Genomic DNA, 18,091 nt, shown 5'->3' with positions numbered 1-18,091 from the left:
ACGGCTGGCTTTCCCCGACAGATTTTACTATAGGTTTTTTTACTGCCAGCAGGGCTTGGAGTTTTTTCCTTTTCTTTGTTGGAGGAATGGCACCCTTTCACGACCTGATCGCATGTTTTCCCCTTTCCCAGGCTATTGTCAGGTAATACTCTAGTATTCCGGGTGTTTCAAATTTTCCAATTGTACCAGTGTGTTTGGTCCTTGTCTTATATGTAACCTTGTTCTCACTGGGAGGTGATACTTTGTGCTTTGTCACCCTGTCCTCCATGGGGTTTAAACGGCGATATTAAAATGGTATTCTGATATATCCAAATATTTGGCTTCAGTAGTTGTTAAAGGCGGCTGATTTTCAGGTTAGTAATGATTAATAGCTGGTTCTGATGGATTACTACATGGTGTGTGGTTTGTGGGGGGCAAATGAGCACCAATGTGTGCACAAACTGCGCCCTCCTAAGCCCGACCTCTTCCATGCGACACAGGGTGCATGCAACCTAGGGCTTCTTGCCACCTACCCCTCCGATCCCCACCAAGCACTTTGCCGCCATACCCAGTAATGCTGCTTACTGGGGGTTACAAACTATTATTGAAGAAACCCCCTGTGTGGGCACCAGTTGTAGCCAGTTTATTGATGTCTTTGCACCTTCACACCTCTGCCCTCCTGCGCCCCCTCGCCTTATGACATTCTTAGGCTGTTCAAAGTTTATGTTCCCTCATTTCCAACTGCCCCCAGTCTTCTCTGCTGTGAGGTTCTACTGTAGGGTGTCCTTCTAGTCCAGTGGAATGCAGGTCGGGGAGGGCAGGAAAGTGAATCTGTTCATTTAGTGCATGGAAAGGGCTGATTGAAAGACTGGCTGACTGGCCTTGGGTTACCTGGGGGAGCATAGACAGTGTGCTGTATGCATAAGTAGTTAGGCTGCAGCAGTGCCACCTACTGCTGTAAGGGCTCAACAGGAGGGCACAAAACCACCCGCTGCCTCAACCACTGCCCGCCCGAACGCAGGCCCTTGCCAGAACACTACATAGTCCCCGTCAAAAATCACAAGTCCTCCAGCCGCGTAAACAGCGTAGATCCGAGCACTGGGTTCTCCAGCGGAAGCGAGACAGCGTAACGGTGCACTGCGTAGTGTGGTGATCACTTGGTCAGTAGTCTGAATAGGAGGGAGCAGCAGTATAAGAGGTAGCCATGCGTGATACTAGCCTAGTCTGTCCCTTTTTGGCAGCAGTAACTCACACTCATGCATTTGGCTCCTCCCACTGTTACAGGTGGTGGAGTGCAGACATGTAAGGAGGAAACTAGATTTACTCAAGATATAATAATGGATTGCTTAACTTTAGACCATAGCCGGAAAATACCATGGTTGGAGCACATTTTTAATATATTAACACACAGTAAAGTTGAAATAGATAAAAAAGAACACTACATCGATTTTAGAGCTCGGTAAAAGCAACCTGAAGCTCAAATATCTAAACGTCATGGAAACCGAAAGGAACAGGGTTGCCATCAATAAACCTTGTGTTTCCTCTTACTACGCATGTTCACTCATGATGACGTTAGAGCCTTATCTGACGAAGGTAAGAAACATCCAACATAGATTTTATTTAACCAGATTAGGGATGGGGACATTACACTTTTTATTTGCATTCCCAAAAATGGAAAAGTGGGGCTATAAATTACCAAATTGCCTGTGTGATGGAAAAACAACTCAATCCACGTTTCATTTTATCCGTTTTTGTCGTTTTTATAGAGATATCTGGAAATCAATTTTAAAGCCCTTTTTTTATTGAATAGGTTTTTTAATTACAAACAAGCGTTTAATTTTATTTATCTGATTAAGGGTATCAGGTTTTCAGATGTGGCTGTCTTTAAAAAGATCCAATGGCAGTACATTGTTGACCATCATCTTTTTTCAGTCCACCTCTTCATTTTTCTGTTGTCTCATGTTTATCTCGATTCTCTTCTTGCAGGACATTGCAGGTGCCTGGCAGAGGCTTGAACAGGCTGAGAAAGGTTATGAAGAGTGGCTACTGAATGAGATAAGACGGCTTGAACGATTGGATCACTTAGCTGAGAAATTTAGGCAGAAGGCTTCAACGCATGAGTCATGGACATCTGGTAAGTTATCCATGTTGCATTTAAATCAAGGGGGATCCATTTCAACAAGTCTTTTTCTAAAGTGCCGGCATCACCTGAAATAAATGCACAAGTAATGAAATGCCATTTCTTTCTTTATGAAAGTGCAACAATAGTCACACCATTCAAGTAAGCATCAAGGTGCTGCACACCTATATGACCTGATGTTTTACAAGCAAGGGTCGTCTTTTAAGGGAAGTAAAGCTCAAGACCCTGCATACAAAGGGTTCTGCAGATCCCCTTGAGCTAGAAACCCCTGCAATCTTTCTCTGGAAACTCCTGTAATTTTCTTCTGAAAATGTATAGTCCGATATCTGAGCAACATCTGAGGCCTCAAAACTAGTGCCAAACCTGAATGCAGCAGGGAATATATTACAGACAGTCTGAAGTTTTAATTGACCTGCAAACTGACAAGCCCACGATTATGCCCAGCATTGTATAGTGCTGATATTGGAAGTGGCACCTCAGTGGAAGCCACTGCAGATCACAACAGACAGGGATAGTTCAAGTTAACAATGCAACATAAAACTCAAGGTGCACTTTTCTGCACAAGTTAACGGTCTCTTCACCAGCACAAAGCATTCATGGAGGGGGTATGAATAATCTATATTCAGAGATGGACAAATCCTCAAATCCTACTGACAACTGCAAAAGATCTGGGCATGGCCACATCACTAATGGCTACGTGTGTCAAGCAATTAGTACTACTATTTATAAAGCCTTAACAAATATTAGGAAATGCAAAAATAGGTTGAAGGTTGCATGTATTATTTAGCCCCATGCAGACCTTTGCACTACTCATTCTCCAGTACATTGGGCATCATCATTGGCCATGCGTCCCTTCTACCAAATTGGACTGTAAGAAGAGCATTCCTGGATTTTGATCAAGGCTGGGTATATTCTTAGGTGACAATGCACCTGCGTTATTTGGTGTGATGTCAGCCCTTAAATGCAAGTGATGGCCACTGCGCTCCGCTAATTTTTTGGGATTAGGGCATGTTGGGTATTGTTAGACTTTGTCCCAAAGCAGGAAAGAGAAAGGCAGCATAGGGAGAAAGATATGAAAAACAGTGAAAGAAGTAAAAACAGGGATGAGATTAAAAGATAGGAAGTGTTTGGTGGTGGAACAAAGAGGCATGAGCTGTAATCAAAACTAAGCAGCCTTGGTATTAGACAACCCCCACATTTAGCAGCACCAACCACAGGCTCCTATAAAACTTTGGGCCGTTATTGTCTTTGCCCTTCGGGCTTTTTTTGTGTGTCAATTGTGCACAGTGGTGCATTTCATTACACCTGCCTCCCTTCCCTCCCCTTCTCTAATTTAGCCTTACCGATGTGTGGTAAAATTACTTTATGCCTTCCTTTTCTTTTTGTAGATGTACAAATAAAATATTATTTGTACAGCGATACATTTACTGACTCTCTGGTGCTACTTACTCATTCACATCATTTTAGTGAATTTGTCTATGATGTAATAACTCTTCTTCAGACCCTCAAGGACAGATCTAAAGTGACACTTATGAAGAGAAGGAGCTATCTCTCCAGACCCATATAAAGAAAACAGATACTCTCTGATCACATGTGCTCCTGTAACACACTGCTTTGGGTAAGAGAGTCTCCAACATAGTTTCCTGAGCTAGGATCCATGCCATATTTTAGGCTCTCCAAAACACTACTTCTGTCTAGACAACAAATTCAAATCAAATACATTCATTTAGTAATTATTAAAATGAAGTCATCGTTGTTACAAATTCACAAATAATCCATAGGTCGGTATTTCAAGATGAGGCGAAATACCACATTAGTAGGAATTACAAACAAAATAGGAAAAATGCAGCAATTCTGTTCTTCATCTAATTTAATAAAGATGGATATAAAGGGCTTTTAATTTCAGCAAGCAAGGTAAGGTGTCTGTTCAGAAAACACAAATGAAGGGTTCTGAAGAGAGAACAAGAATCTTAAGCATGAAGCTTTAGCTTCTGTCGCAAGCTTTCAGCACATTGTATAAGGTCTCTGGAGAAAAGTGCTCTCTGAAAAGAAGGGTCTCTCTCTAAAGGAAGGGTTCTGATTCAGTGATTAATTTGTAAAAAAAAAAACATAAGTCCTGGGGGTTTGGTCAGGAGGCAGCTTGCACCAGTCCCTCTCTCATGTTAGCCCCGCCTAAAACAGAACCACCCAGGGAGGCATGTCAGTCACAGGTTTTAGAACTTGTGGTAGGACAATAGGTACATTTAACAAATACTTCAACACACACACACACACACCCACACACACACACACACACACACACACACACACACACACACACACATATATATATATATATATATATATATATATATATATATATATATATACAATTACACATGCACACACACATATATATGTTAAAAAGGTCCGTCATTATTTGAGTTACAGAAATGTTAGGGCAGATGTTTCGTAACCCACTGGGGGCAAAAGGTTATCATCGCAATCTTCTCATTTTGACACCCACAGCACTCCCATGCCGAAAATACACACTTAAATTCTATAGCTTCATCCACAGCACCTGCAGTGTATGCATCACTCCCAGCCAGCAAAACAAAAAGCAACTACCATAAAAAGCACATTTACCTTGTTATTGGTGTAGAAAAGGGTAACTTCGCGGACATAAAGGTGATTTTAGCTCTGCTCACCGCCTACCTAAAGAATTCCTTCATAGACCCAGACTGTGTGCTTGACTTTTAATTCCGATTGCGGGCTGAATGACTAAAAAACTGGATTCAGGGGACATGCCTCAAGAGATTTCTAATGAAACAGAGCATAACTGTGCTCACTTTTCAAAATGTCTAAATAAAAAATTTGAGCACTGAAGCGCTGTTTGAAGAAGGGTTCCACATCTAAAATACTGAGTAGCAAACGAAAGTAGAAGAATCTGAAACATTGAACAGCCAAAGGCAACACCATGGCTTGCAATAGAAGACATTCAAAGCATCTAAAAAATTGTACACAACTAGAAATATTGCGACAATCTTAAACATTGTGAAACAAGAGAAGTTGCTAGCGCTTAATTACATCAGGAAAGGCTGCGCAACAAAAAGTACATTGTTTGGTACGAATTACACATGCTGGCAGGTCTTGCTTATTTGAAGCAATATAGACCACCCATCACAATGACTGCCATTGATGGGAGGACGCTCCCTCTTGAAAAGAGGACGTGACTTAGTGGCCAGACCTGCCAACTTTGGAGCTGGGGAACTGGGTTTGAGTCTGGCGTTGGCTCAACACCCTGTGATTCTGGGCAAATCACTTAATCTGTACTTAATCTCCCCATGCCTACCATAAATCAATGTGTCCTTAACTGGTGCTCATGAAAAGAGCTGATATTGATGATTAAGTGTCAGTGCTGAGAACCGGAAACCACAGACTCAAATTAAGCATTGCTCTGATTAATCTAAGGAACACTAATATAATTCAATTAAAACATTAACATTAAACAGTGGAGAAGTGTGGCTCAATGATTAGAGCGGCAGACCCTGATGCAGAGGTCTAGCCCTGGACCAGGGTTCAATTCCCCGCCTCGGCGGGTCTTGGGCTCAAAATTCCACGGACCTGATATTTCTCGCCTCGGTGCCTATTCCAATCATGGAGTCCCACTCTGCAACTCTGGGCAATAGCTTGCTTAATCTCCACAACGGCCCCCACAACGCTAAGGATGCCCGGCCTCCACCTTGGGGGTGCCCAGGAGTTGACGCCTCACAGGGAAAGCCAGGGTGGGTTCCACAGCGGTATTCGTACAAGCGCCTTGAGACCCTTGCGGGTGAGTAGTGCGCTATACAAGTATCAATTTACAATTTACAACATTATTCCCATTCCCCGGTCCTGTGAACCAATCATTCTTCATCAAACTCTGGTAGCAGGTAAACTCCCCAGTTTATCACGTCTTCACAATGAGCTATGCAACTATCTACTTGGATTGTTACTTTTGAACAGATCTTGTGGTTCAGAAAGTTCTTCCCGCCTTCTCCTGTCCTCTCGGCAAGAACCTCACTATCAGTTATCTAATTCATAACTGTTAGAAATGGGGGTTTCTAGTTGGCAGAGGTAGGGACCCTTGCTTCTAGTCAAGGTAAGGTAGATACACTTCTAAAATAACCCCTGCTCACTCCCTTAGTAGCTTGGCACGAGCAGACAAGCTTATCTCAGTGGCAGTGTGTAAAGCATTTGTGAACACACACAGTAATAAAGGGAAAACATTACAAATGAACACCACACCAGTTTAGAAAAATAAGTAATCTTTATCTAAACCAAAACTAGACCAAACTACAAAAATCCTCAATACATTATTAAAAATATGACTTTCAAATGATAGAAATAGTTCAGTTCAAAGCAAATTGTAGATGCGAGACTTCACACAAAGTACCTTTGATGCGTCACGCAAGCAAACAAAACAGACCGCAGGGAAGAGGATGCGTCGGTTCCTTACACTCAGGGAAGGTGATACATCGGTTCCTTGCTCCGGGGAAGGCGATGGGTCAGTTCCTTACTGCTGTGCAGGGGAGGTGATGCATCGATTCCTTCCTGGAGAGGAGGCGATGCATCAGTTTCTTACTGCGTGGAGAGGTGCTGCGTCAGTTTCTTACTGTGTCCCTCAACGATGCAACAGACTTGGCACCGCGATGCAACGATCCGGGATGATGCGTGGATTCTTGCAGCCATACAGCAGGGCTGGCGTCGGAATCGGTGTGGTGATCTCGGACTTCGAGGGTCATTGCATTCAATGCGGTGTGCAGCGATTTCTCGAGCCGTGGCAGGCGCTGCAACAGTTTCTTCGGTGATGCGTCGGATACAGGTACGGATGCATCCCGCTTCTCAGTGTTGCCTTGATTTTCCATCTCCCAGCGGATAACAGTCTCTAGAGGTCCAAAACAACAGCAGGCACCTCTTTGCAGGTCAGAACTCACAGCAAGGAAATTCAGGAAAGCTGGTGGCCAAGTCTTTGTGTCCTTGAGTCTTCAGAAGAGGAGGCGAGCTCAGTTTCAAGCCCTTGGAGATCTTCCTCAAGCACGGGGCACAGCAAACAGCAAAGTTCGTTCTCCTTTCCTTGCCAGCAAGTAACCACTGCAGGCCAACCCCAGACAGCAAACAACACAGGGGCAGTATTCCTTCTCAGCTTCTCCGGCTCTTCTCCTTGGCAAAGGTTCCTCTTGATTTCCCAGAAGTGATCTAAAGTTCTGGGGTCTGGGCCCCAATATTTATACTACAAAATAATTAGTTTTCTGGTGGCAGAGAAGCACTGTGCTTGATCAAAACCAGTTCTGACCTCTCTGGTGCAGCTTCCTGGCAGGAGGTGGAGACAGCAGTGTGGAAGGCACACCAGGCCCATTCAGTGGAAGGAAATCTCCTCCCCCTTCTCTAGCCTAGCCCTGTCTCATCAGAGTCTCTGGAGCCACTACTCCTCCCCAGCTCCTGTCATCCAAAGCCAGACATGCAGTACACCAACCTAGCAGAGGCACACTGGATGGCTTAACAAGGAAATAGCTACTTTCTAAAAGTGGTATTTATAAACACAGAATGTAAAAATCACCCTCACTAAAAGATGCATTTTAACATTCTGAGTTCAGGCTAAACTTTATTTTCATACCTTGTTCCCAGGGGTAGTTATGTTTATAAGATGTTATAAGCAAACTCCTCATTCTATCCTATGGGAACAGGTAGCCTTGCAATAGTGAAATAGAATTTGGCAGTATTTCACTATCAGGACATGCCACACACATCAGGGCAAGTCCTACCTTTCACATACACTGCACCCAGCCCACTGGGGTACCTTGGGCCTATCTTAGGGGTGACTAACATGTAAGAGAGGAGGGTAGGGCCTGGCAAGTGGGTGCATTTGCCAAGTCGACATGGCAGTACCAGGCTGCACACAGGCTCTGCAATGGCAGGCCTGAGTTATATTTACAGGCTGCTTATGTGGGTGGCACAATCAGTGCTGCAGCCCACTAGCGAAACAAAAGCGGATGATGGTCGGAGCGTTTGAGCAAATCAAACACTCACCCGCAGTCAACTGATCTGGGAACAATCCAGCCCGAACTGCCAAACCATGTCTTCCCTGGACCGGAAACAAGCATCCTGGGACCGGTTTCGGATTCATAATCCTCATCAGCCAGGCTATCTTGAATCCAGTGGCCAAGTGAGCAAGGGACTCACGTCTGAGCATACCCTGCCAACTTAGGGCGAAAAAAGCGAAACAAAAGGGGATGATGGACGGAGCGTTTGAGCAAATCAAACACTCACCCCTAGTCAACTGATCTGGGTTTAATCCATCACCATTCTTTAGCTCACTCAGCCACCCCAGTTCAGACATGGCCATATGCAAATCAATCTGACCCTGTGCCTCATGGGAACAGTCCAGCCCGAACTGCCAAGCCATGTCTTCCCTGGACCGGAAACAAGCATCCTGGGACCGGTTTCGGATTCATAATCATCATCAGCCAGGCTATCTTGAATCCAGTGGCCAAGTGAGCAAGGGACTCACGTCTGAGCATACCCTGCAAATTTAGGGCGAACAAAGCGAAACAAAAGGGGATGATGGACGGAGCATTTGAGCAAAGGTTCCTCTTGATTCCCCAGAAGTGATCTAAAGTTCTGAGGTTTGGGCCCCAATATTTATACTATGAAATAATTTGTTCTCTGGTGGCAGAGAAGCACTGTGTTTGATCAAAACCAGTTCTGACCTCTCTGGTGCAGCTTCCTGGCAGGAGGTGGAGACAGCATTGTGGAAGGCAGACCAGGCTCAATCAGTGGAAGGAAATCTCCCTCCCCCTACTCTAGCCCAGCCCTGTCTCATCAGAGTCTCTGGAGCCACTATTCCTCCCCAGCTCCTGTCATCCAAAGCCAGACATGCAATACACCAACCTAGCAGAGGCACACTGGATGGCTTCACAAGGAAATACCTACTTTCTAAAAGTGGTATTTATAAACACAGAATGTAAAAATCACCCTCACTAAAAGATGCATTTTAACATTCTGAGTTCAGGCTAAACTTTATTTTCATACCTTGTTCCCAGGGGTAGTTATGTTTATAAGATGTTATAAGCAAACTCCTCATTCCATCCTATAGGAACAGGTAGCCTTGCAATAGTGAAAAACAAATTTGGCAGTATTTCACTATCAGGACATGCCACACACATCAGGGCAAGTCCTACCTTTCACATACACTGCACCCAGCCCACTGGGGTACCTTGGGCCTCTCTTAGGGGTGACTAACATGTAAGAGAGGAGGGTAGGGCCTGGCAAGTGGGTGCATTTGCCAAGTCGACATGGCAGACCAGACTGCACACAGGCTCTGCAATGGCAGGCCTGAGTTATATTTACAGGCTGCTTATGTGGGTGGCACAATCAGTGCTGCAGCCCACTAGCAGTATTTGATTTACAGGCCCTGAGCATGCACAGTGCTCTGTACTAGGGACTGACTAGTAAATCAAATCACCAATCATGGAAACACCAATCCATAACACCAATTTACAAAGGGAGGACTTGCACTTTGGCTCTGAACAGCAGTGGCAAAATACCCAAAGCATCTGTACCAGCAAAACGGAGTCCAACAACCAGCAAAAACACAGGAGGTCAAGGCAAAAAATACAGGGAACCCCACACCAATGATGCCAGGTCTAGCAGTAACTAATGCTTAGTCACTAGCTAACAGAAGGCTTCTGGAAAATTACAGCAATTGCAGTGGAAAGAGAAAAACATCTTGTGCAAAACAACAGTTTAAACGTGAAAACAGGCCTTCAAGTCCAAACGTGTAACTTATGTCAGTACAATATGCTACTTCATGTGTGTGTTTAAAATGCCTAATTATGATTACCTACAACAAATTTTGCGTTTATTATGCATGTATTATTCAGCATTAAAATTAGTACTTTTCAGTTAAATGTGAAATGAGGAAATTCGCTCTGTAAAAGGTGAATCTTGTGATGGAAAAACTGAGATGCTGTCATTGCCTTTAAGCTGTTTTTTAGGTGACTGTGCCCTTCCTTCAATCACCCAAAGGGGACTATAAACTCCCATTTCCCCTCAACTTACAAAATCCGATGATCTAATTTCATAAGTGTATACATTCCTTGACTGCTGGCTGGTCATAGACATACTCCACCACGGCCCAGGATTACAAAGAGTTTGCGTCTGGTTTGCTTTACTTTTTTAACACAACCTGACACAATGTCTTTTGATGGGATTTACAAAAATGAAGTAATGCGACACTGAACAATGCAGCTTGTGTTATTTTGCATCATGGTGCAATCCAAGGATGGTGTATGTGTGTTCCCATGCAACCACCCATGGGTTTGACGCAAATCCTTAGCCAGAAAGAATTATAGACAGGGATGTGGCCCAAAAACATCCTGTGCCTCTCTGAGGCAGGACCCCTTTCTACACAAAACCTATGCCGAGTACAACACAGACACCGGTGCATCTGGTGCCTGCTTTGAAGCATGGCAGTGCAAGTACTTCATGAATGTGCCCCTGCATTTTCAAAACTTTACAATATTTGGTGCTAAACATACAGATATGCATTGATCTCTCATGTGTTGTGCATCATAATGTGGATAACTGCTATTCCATTTTCTGCAGGCAAGGAGCAGATGTTACTGCTGAAAGACTATGAATCATCATCTCTGTATCAAGTGCGGGCCTTGATGAGGAAGCACGAAGCATTTGAGAGCGACTTGGCAGCCCGCCAGGACAGAGTGGAACAAATTGCTGCCATTGCCCAGGAGCTGAAGTAGGTTCCATTTTCAGTTGCACAGCTGCTGACATTTAGTCGACAAACGCTTCCCAGTGATTCCGATAGTGCCACAGGTACTGCATGAAGATTCCAGAGAGAGCACTTTGCCCCAGCCTTTAGGACGAAATGCTTTCATTTGGGATCTAAATTTAGACCTACTTCAAACCCATATCTGTTGAGTTTCAGCAGTTTGGTTTTAACACATTACCATTTCTCTTAACATTACTGTTTTCAGACATTGGGTACTTTACTCCTGCCATGGCGAAGGTACTCTGCCTGCCACATTAGAGATGTTCGCTGACTCAATGGACAACTTTTGCACTTGCAGGAACCACTGTAATGGAGGTTCCTGTAAATGCATTGAAAGTTTGACCGATGGCTCTGTCAACATGGAACAATGACCCCCTTCACCATGGCAGTTTTCTACCATGGCTTGTGGGTCATTTTGCAGTTTTCCCTGCATCTTATTTTATTTTCTTAACTACACCGAGTGCAAAAACAAAATGTACACCAAATGAAAATGCTTTTTTTTGCATATATCAATCAGTGCAGTATAACTGGGTCATTTGCAGAACAGGCAGCTGCTCGAGCACAGCAGGTGATGTCACTACTAGTGCTGCCTGTAATTAGTAGGTCCAGGGATGGCGACGGCATCAGCATCCTCTGCTCAGCTTGCTTTGACCCTGCCTGCTACAGCACAGGCATTGTCCCCAGCCGTAATGCTGCCAATGCCGGTAAGTATGGCTGTGGTGCCTACTGGACTCAACCACGCTCAGCAATTACCATGCTGGGGTGCAGCGCACAGATTCTACAGGTGACGCCATTGCGGACAAAAGTTGTGTTGTGCCACAGCTGCATCGAGCACGTTGAGGATAGCAGCAATGCAGGGCTGCAGGATATGCTGCTCTGGCTACACAGCAAGTTTAAAGTCCACACTTACTTTCGTTTATTCTTCCTCAAGAGCCCTCACTCCCAAGTTCCAAATGCGCTCTTGCAGCTTCCTTGCCTCAACTCCGTCACGAGGCAGCCCCCAGCTACATTTATCCAATGGGAGGTTTAGGCTCAGGCAGTGGCAGGGTGCAGCAGACTCGGGGAATAGAATGCAAGACATAGTTTGTCGATGACTTCGTGGATTTGTGATCGGCGTGATGACATCATCACTAACGTGGTGAAACACAATCATGCCTGCCTGGACAGGCGTATGCTGACCTGTCTATGAACATTTACCAGCCAGTCACCATGCAATGTATGTTATTCTTTTTATTTTGAATTTGAACAATTAATATTGAGACCACCACCTGCAGGGTCAGAAATTGTAGCCCCGGCCTTGTTAAAAAGAAGTGCGGTTGCTGAGCATCTGAAAGCACCTGCTCAAATTAAGCTGTCAACATCATGTGAGGCGATACCGTCCACCACAGGTCTATACCCTGCTAAGAAGTCTTATCTCTATGTTCATCAACTGCGTAGACTTAAGACTCCCCCGCCAGTTCTGTATTTTTTCTTGTCTTCGACAGGTAATCCTAAGTACTTTAATAGGTTTTGAAACTGACTACTTTTCTTATTTGTTCCATGTTGGTGCTTACAGCAGGTGTTCTGCACTGCTACCAGCCCTCTCCCCATCCATGTGCTTGGCCGATCAGTGCACCGCAGTGGTCCGCTTTAGGACTGCCTAGGGTTTTTCTGACCTCTGCAGGATGCGTGACTGTCTGCAACACATAGGGAAGGCTGCAGGCTGGTTATTTCTAGCAACCTAGTCCCATGTGTTATGTGATTTGATTTCTGTGCAACAAGGATAACTAGAAAGCTGAGCTTAGTTTCTTGAGCCTCTTAGAGCAATGGGGTCTGGTGCTTTAGGAAGAGAAATGAGAAGCTCCACAATATAGAGACAATTGAAGAGGAGGAGGATGCACTCCAGATTTCAAAAGCAGACTACAGAAAATGATTAGGCAAGCATTGGATGAAGCTGTGAATGATCCACAGTTAAAGTGACGAAGGGTCTGATTTAGATCTTGGAAGCTCTCCCACCATCCCTCCATGGCAGCGGTTTCCAACACTGTTGAGTTGACAGTGTCCCACCTGCCGTATTTAGATGTGTGCTGGTTCTGCTGCCATCAGGATGGTGGATTTCTGCCAAGCCTATTAAGATGTCCCCGTTGTGCTGGCAGAGTCCTAACGGAAGTTTGCTGATGGAGCGAGAAGTTCTACAAATTATTGAAGAATTTTCATGTGCTAGCCATGCCCTTGACTTCTCCTACATCACCAGTGCTAACCACTGCTTAGACACCTTTGCATTTGCTTCAAGTCTTTCAATGATGATTTCCGTCTTGCAGACAGCTTCGATAAATTAACAGTCTGCTTGTTTCACCATCCATGCGCATATATCTAACCGGTATTGCAACTCTTGTGTATGAACATTTAAGCTTGCTCATATAATGGTAACAATTGTGTCTCCCAGATTTCAACACTCTTAAAATGTGAGCAGTGATTAGTGTAAAAGTTAAGAATTCTTCCCCACACATATGTACCGTGGTACTCAGTTACAAAAGTACTAGCCAAGGACTTGTATTCTTTGACTGAAAATAATACTTACACTCTGCTGTGGTCAGTCAGAATGAGGTAAAAACCCACTGTGCATTCCCTTATTGCCATGTGTGTGTGATAGAAGGACAACCAATCCATAGGAAATAGCTTCCACTGCGAAAAAGTCATCTTTGCTGACTTCAAACTGCTTAAAAATTATGCTGCAACAATGTCTATTTTTCCTGCTTAAAGTCACTCTGCTGCTGCTCTTGAACATAAACTCTTTTTTTCTTTTCCATCTTATTAAGGCACTCAAAGATTCTCCTTTCCCTTCAGAATTTCCCATATATGTATCATATGTATTCCACTACAGTGTCCATAAAAAATTTCAGATGATCTGTGTTCATCAGACTGGGTGCCACATGTATTGCCCTCATGAGATCCTTTTTTTAGCTTTAAGGCATCAGCAGAATTAGTAACCTACATATTGCACCTCCTGCAAAAAAAGTCTGCATTTCTCTGTATAGAAATTCAATGCCTCACACTTCGGTACAACACAGAACGTATTCGTGTTTCTCTTTGGTAGCTCCATAAATAAAAGTCTGCATTTCTCTGTATAGAAATTCAATGCTTCACACTTCAGTACAACACAGAACTAATTCGTGTTTCTCTTTGGTAGCTCCATAAATAAAAAATGTCATCCTAGAAAAACAAAATGTATGCTGGCCTTAAAAATCCTGTTCATCAATCGTTGAAAGACATAAACCTTCGAGGCCAAACCACAAAGATAACTATTTTCACTTTGTTTGAAGTCTGGGGCTGTGCTTGCTTCAAATCCAAGTTCTATAAGAATTGTGTGCATTCACTTAACGAGATGATTTGGTTATCTTAGGGAGAGGAGAGCAATTCAAAACCACTATCTGATCACGATTTCCACACAAAATTGTAAGTAACCATCTACTTTTTCATGATAAATATTGAAGAAAGCTATAAGTAAGGTTCCTCGGACTCAATATCTTCGTCTTCCACCATGTCCTCCAACTTTTTTTTTTTTAATAAGCAGCTTTCTTATTGATTTCATTACCTGTAAAAATAAGTCGCATAGTAACCAATACAGAGCCCCCAATGGGGGTAAACAGCATTACATGTATGAACATGACAGTACAAAGAACCCCATACAAAAACATAATCACATTTCTTAGGGAAGCATTGCTAAATCGAGTCCATACTCACCCCTCGCCAACATTTTATTTACTGCGTCTCACAACACAACTGGCAATATCCTTAATTTCTTACGTGTGGGAATGGCATTCCCCTTTAACTATATGTCATGTGCATAAGCTTCCAGAGTGCTCAGACTCACTTTGAAGATTTCAGCACAATCTCATGCAGTCATCTCATATCTCCTTTGTATTACCACTAAAATGTAATCCAGTTTTTTAGACAAATCATATTGAAAAACTCAACTGGATATCAGTATTAAAAATTAATTTCCACAAATCTGTACACCAGATTTTTATGTGCTCTTATCAGGAGCTGGCTGGTAATATATCCCTCTGCAACAACAGTATTTTAGGCATTTTCCACTGCAAGTACGAATGAGTCAGCATCCATCTTTAAAATGCAACTCTGCTCTGCTTTAACAATAAACCTACCCTGGCCTCAAGCATCAATTTACTGGTTTCCAACTTTTCCCTTCCTTGCCAATCACATCCACTAAGCACAGTACATTACCCTTTCATTCATCTACATCTTTATCTTCTCTACACATATGCTACTTTTTACTTCACAAGCGCTCCGTAAGGCAGTCAGATGTATGAAACATCTCCCATTGCCCCTGTCCCACACTCAGTACAAAATGAATGGGTATCAACTACTACTTTTACAGTAAATTCTGTACCAGGGGTTATACATAGACATTCCAATGCAACCTCCCAAGGCTTTTGGCACAAGTCCCTGTCTAGCAACATTGTAGACATGGGTTTGTACGATAAAATGACCACTCCTCAAGGCAGGTGTAACAGTGGAACAACTTTTAAAACTCGCCACATTTTTCCAACATGTTATCTGCACTGTACAGCACACATACAAAGTAGGGAAAGCGTGAAAGCTAGTTTTTATACTGGCTCTTCAGATAGGTTGTTTCTCTTTCCTTGGAATTTTGCTGCTTCCTTTGAGAATTTGACCTATTAGCGCTGGGACACTCCTGTTGGAGTAGCTATGCACTTTATAACTTTCTTTCATTCTTGCATTTGAAGGGTACCCTTCCAATTCAAAATCTATGCTTGACAGAACTGACACCATTGCAACATGGCTCATGGCAGCCTAAAGTGCTCCAGCGCTGGGTGGGTGGGGGTGAGGGACAGTGCCATATCTTAGTAATTACGGCACTGTATTTCTCTTACCCTTCGACGCAACACAGCACAGCAACTTTATTTGCATCACTGCATTGCCCCAAAAACGTACTCAATCTGTTGCAAGGTGTCTTCAAATGTCTGGCATTTGCAAACATGTGTCGCTATACTCCCTAGCCTGACACCAACTGCAGCCAAAATCTCATGTTAAGTTCAATTTCAACAGAGCACAGACTTCATAACCTGACCAATTTACTCCTCGGAGGTCCTACCTCTTCGATAATATACATTGGGTAGCACTGTACGCCGAGATCCCCCAACCTCAAACACAGCTGTATGTGAAATGAGATGAAACTATAGAGAACTAGAGATGGCCGAAGTCAGGACAGGAGGGAGCCTAATGGGAGAATTTAAAGAGATGAAGAGGTAGGCAGCAGACTATATACAGGTAGGTTTAAAACAGAGAAAGTAGCGAAGGTGCAAGGGAGAATAACAGTATGGAGCGCAGGGCAAGAGTGATGCAACAGCAATATGGTAAAAGCAAGGATGAGAGAAAAGAGTGATGGCATGAAAAGGAAGGTGCAGAGGAAGGCGAGTCTAGGGACAGAGTGACAAGGAAGGAAAAGAAGGGGCATACTGTGAGGAAGAGTCTAACGTAATATGTTATGATAAAGAGAACTGAGTCAGAATGAGAAGAAAACGTGATAGGGAGAGAGATAAGAAGGGAAAAAATAGAGTTAGAGAGACTAAAGGAACTGAGCGAATTGAAGATAGAGAATACACAGTAATGATTTGAGACACACCTAAGAGACAGGGTAAAAGATATAATGCATGCAGAGTGATGGGGTGAAAAATAGAGGGCAGAAGGATGGGATCATAGACAAGAAGTGAACTGATCGAGTGAGGGAAAAAGAACTAAATGAAAATGTGAAAAACAGGGAGCACAGTCAATGGTTATAGAAAATTAGTGAAATGAGAGATAAAGCAAGAGAAGAATTCTAGAGATTAACAGTGAGAGAAAAGTAGAGGGAAAAGACACGGGTGACATTGAACTTTTATAGACTACTGTGACAGACAAGGAGCAAAATTATAGGATCAGCTAAAGAAAAATGACTGAATGAAAGGGTAAGAATGAAGGGAGTACAGAGTGAATGAGAAGAATGGAAAATATGTATGGGGCAAATGCGAGGAAATCTACAAACTGATATTGTAAGAGAAAAGCAGAGGGCAATGTGGTGTGGGTAGATACATAATTTACACACTGATGGGGTGAGAAAGGAGGAGTCAACTGAGAGGGTGAGCAAGAGGAAAGGATTTAAGGGAAGGTGTAAGAGGCAAGGAGAGGACAGAGTGACTGGTGATGGAGAAGGAGGGAACAGAGATAGATAGGAGTGAGAGAGGAAGTCCACTAAGTAATAGCGTGAGAGAGAAGGAGGGCAGAGTGATGGGCGACAGCTAAGGGTATAGAAAAATGTAATGAAAAGGAAAAAGTGATGTAGGTTGAAGGAGGGAGTCCAGTTATTGAGTAAAAGAGAAGATATCAAGAGTATAGTAAGAGAAAAATACAGTAAGCAACAATGGAAATGTGTACAGAAGCATGCAATGGCAATCATAGACGTGAAAAAGAGGGTTCATAGTTTGCACACCGTAGAAAGGTGTAATGAGTAGAGGTGGGTAAGCAACTAATGTTGAGGTACTGTACTGTCACAAACCCCTTCAGCTCCCCCCCCCACACATCCGGTTAGGGACTACAGCTGCAGCCCATGCAGATAAGAGGTGTGGAGCTGGAATGGGGGGGTGGGTTTCGGAGAACAATGACGAGGGAAAATTAAATAAATAATCAATTTTCCCTCGTGGTCGTCTGTCGACATCTCCCCCCACCCGGGCCCATCTCTCTTACCTGTACACCCACGGCTGGTGGACTATAATACCATTCTCGAAACCTTACTGGTTGCAACAGAGGATGGGCTGTCTTATACAACTGGCTACTTGTATTTCTAAAAAAGCTACATTCAAAAAGCTTGTGGGATTGCCCAGCGCCTCCCCAGCTACACCCAGAAGGGCTGGGAGAATGATGTGTAGTGCACAAGAGGGATACAGCAGAGGTGGAAAGGAAGTGTTGTGGTTCCTATGTAGGTAGACAGTGCTGCTTGGAGGCATGTCCATTAAACCTGGGGCACAAGTCAGGCTCGAGAAGCAGGGAGAGGGGGAAAAAGCAGAGGATAAGAGAGAGGTACTAAAATAGACAGAAGAAAGAACAAAAGATATTGAGATAGCACAGAAGAGAAAGGGATAAAAAGAGAGAGGGAGAAGGGAAAT

At 43.6% G+C, this 18,091-nt stretch overlaps 1 protein-coding gene across 1 annotated transcript in view; it reads left to right on the top strand.

Moving 5' to 3' along the window:
- ACTN2 (actinin alpha 2) overlaps positions 1-18,091 on the top strand; it is a 369,946-nt gene that overhangs the window by 239,183 nt on the left and 112,672 nt on the right. Inside the window, exons 11-12 of the mRNA XM_086926858.1 lie at positions 1,966-2,113; positions 10,745-10,895. Of these exons, the coding sequence (XP_086782984.1) occupies positions 1,966-2,113; positions 10,745-10,895 (299 nt within the window). The remainder of the gene's footprint in view (positions 1-1,965; positions 2,114-10,744; positions 10,896-18,091) is intronic.

Source organism: Lissotriton vulgaris, chromosome 6, assembly GCF_964263255.1.
Source record: "Lissotriton vulgaris chromosome 6, aLisVul1.2, whole genome shotgun sequence".
Classification (NCBI taxonomy): Eukaryota; Metazoa; Chordata; class Amphibia; order Caudata; family Salamandridae; genus Lissotriton; species Lissotriton vulgaris.
The sequence above is the reverse complement of the archived record's forward strand: the minus strand, read 5'-3'. Positions and strand labels throughout refer to the sequence as shown.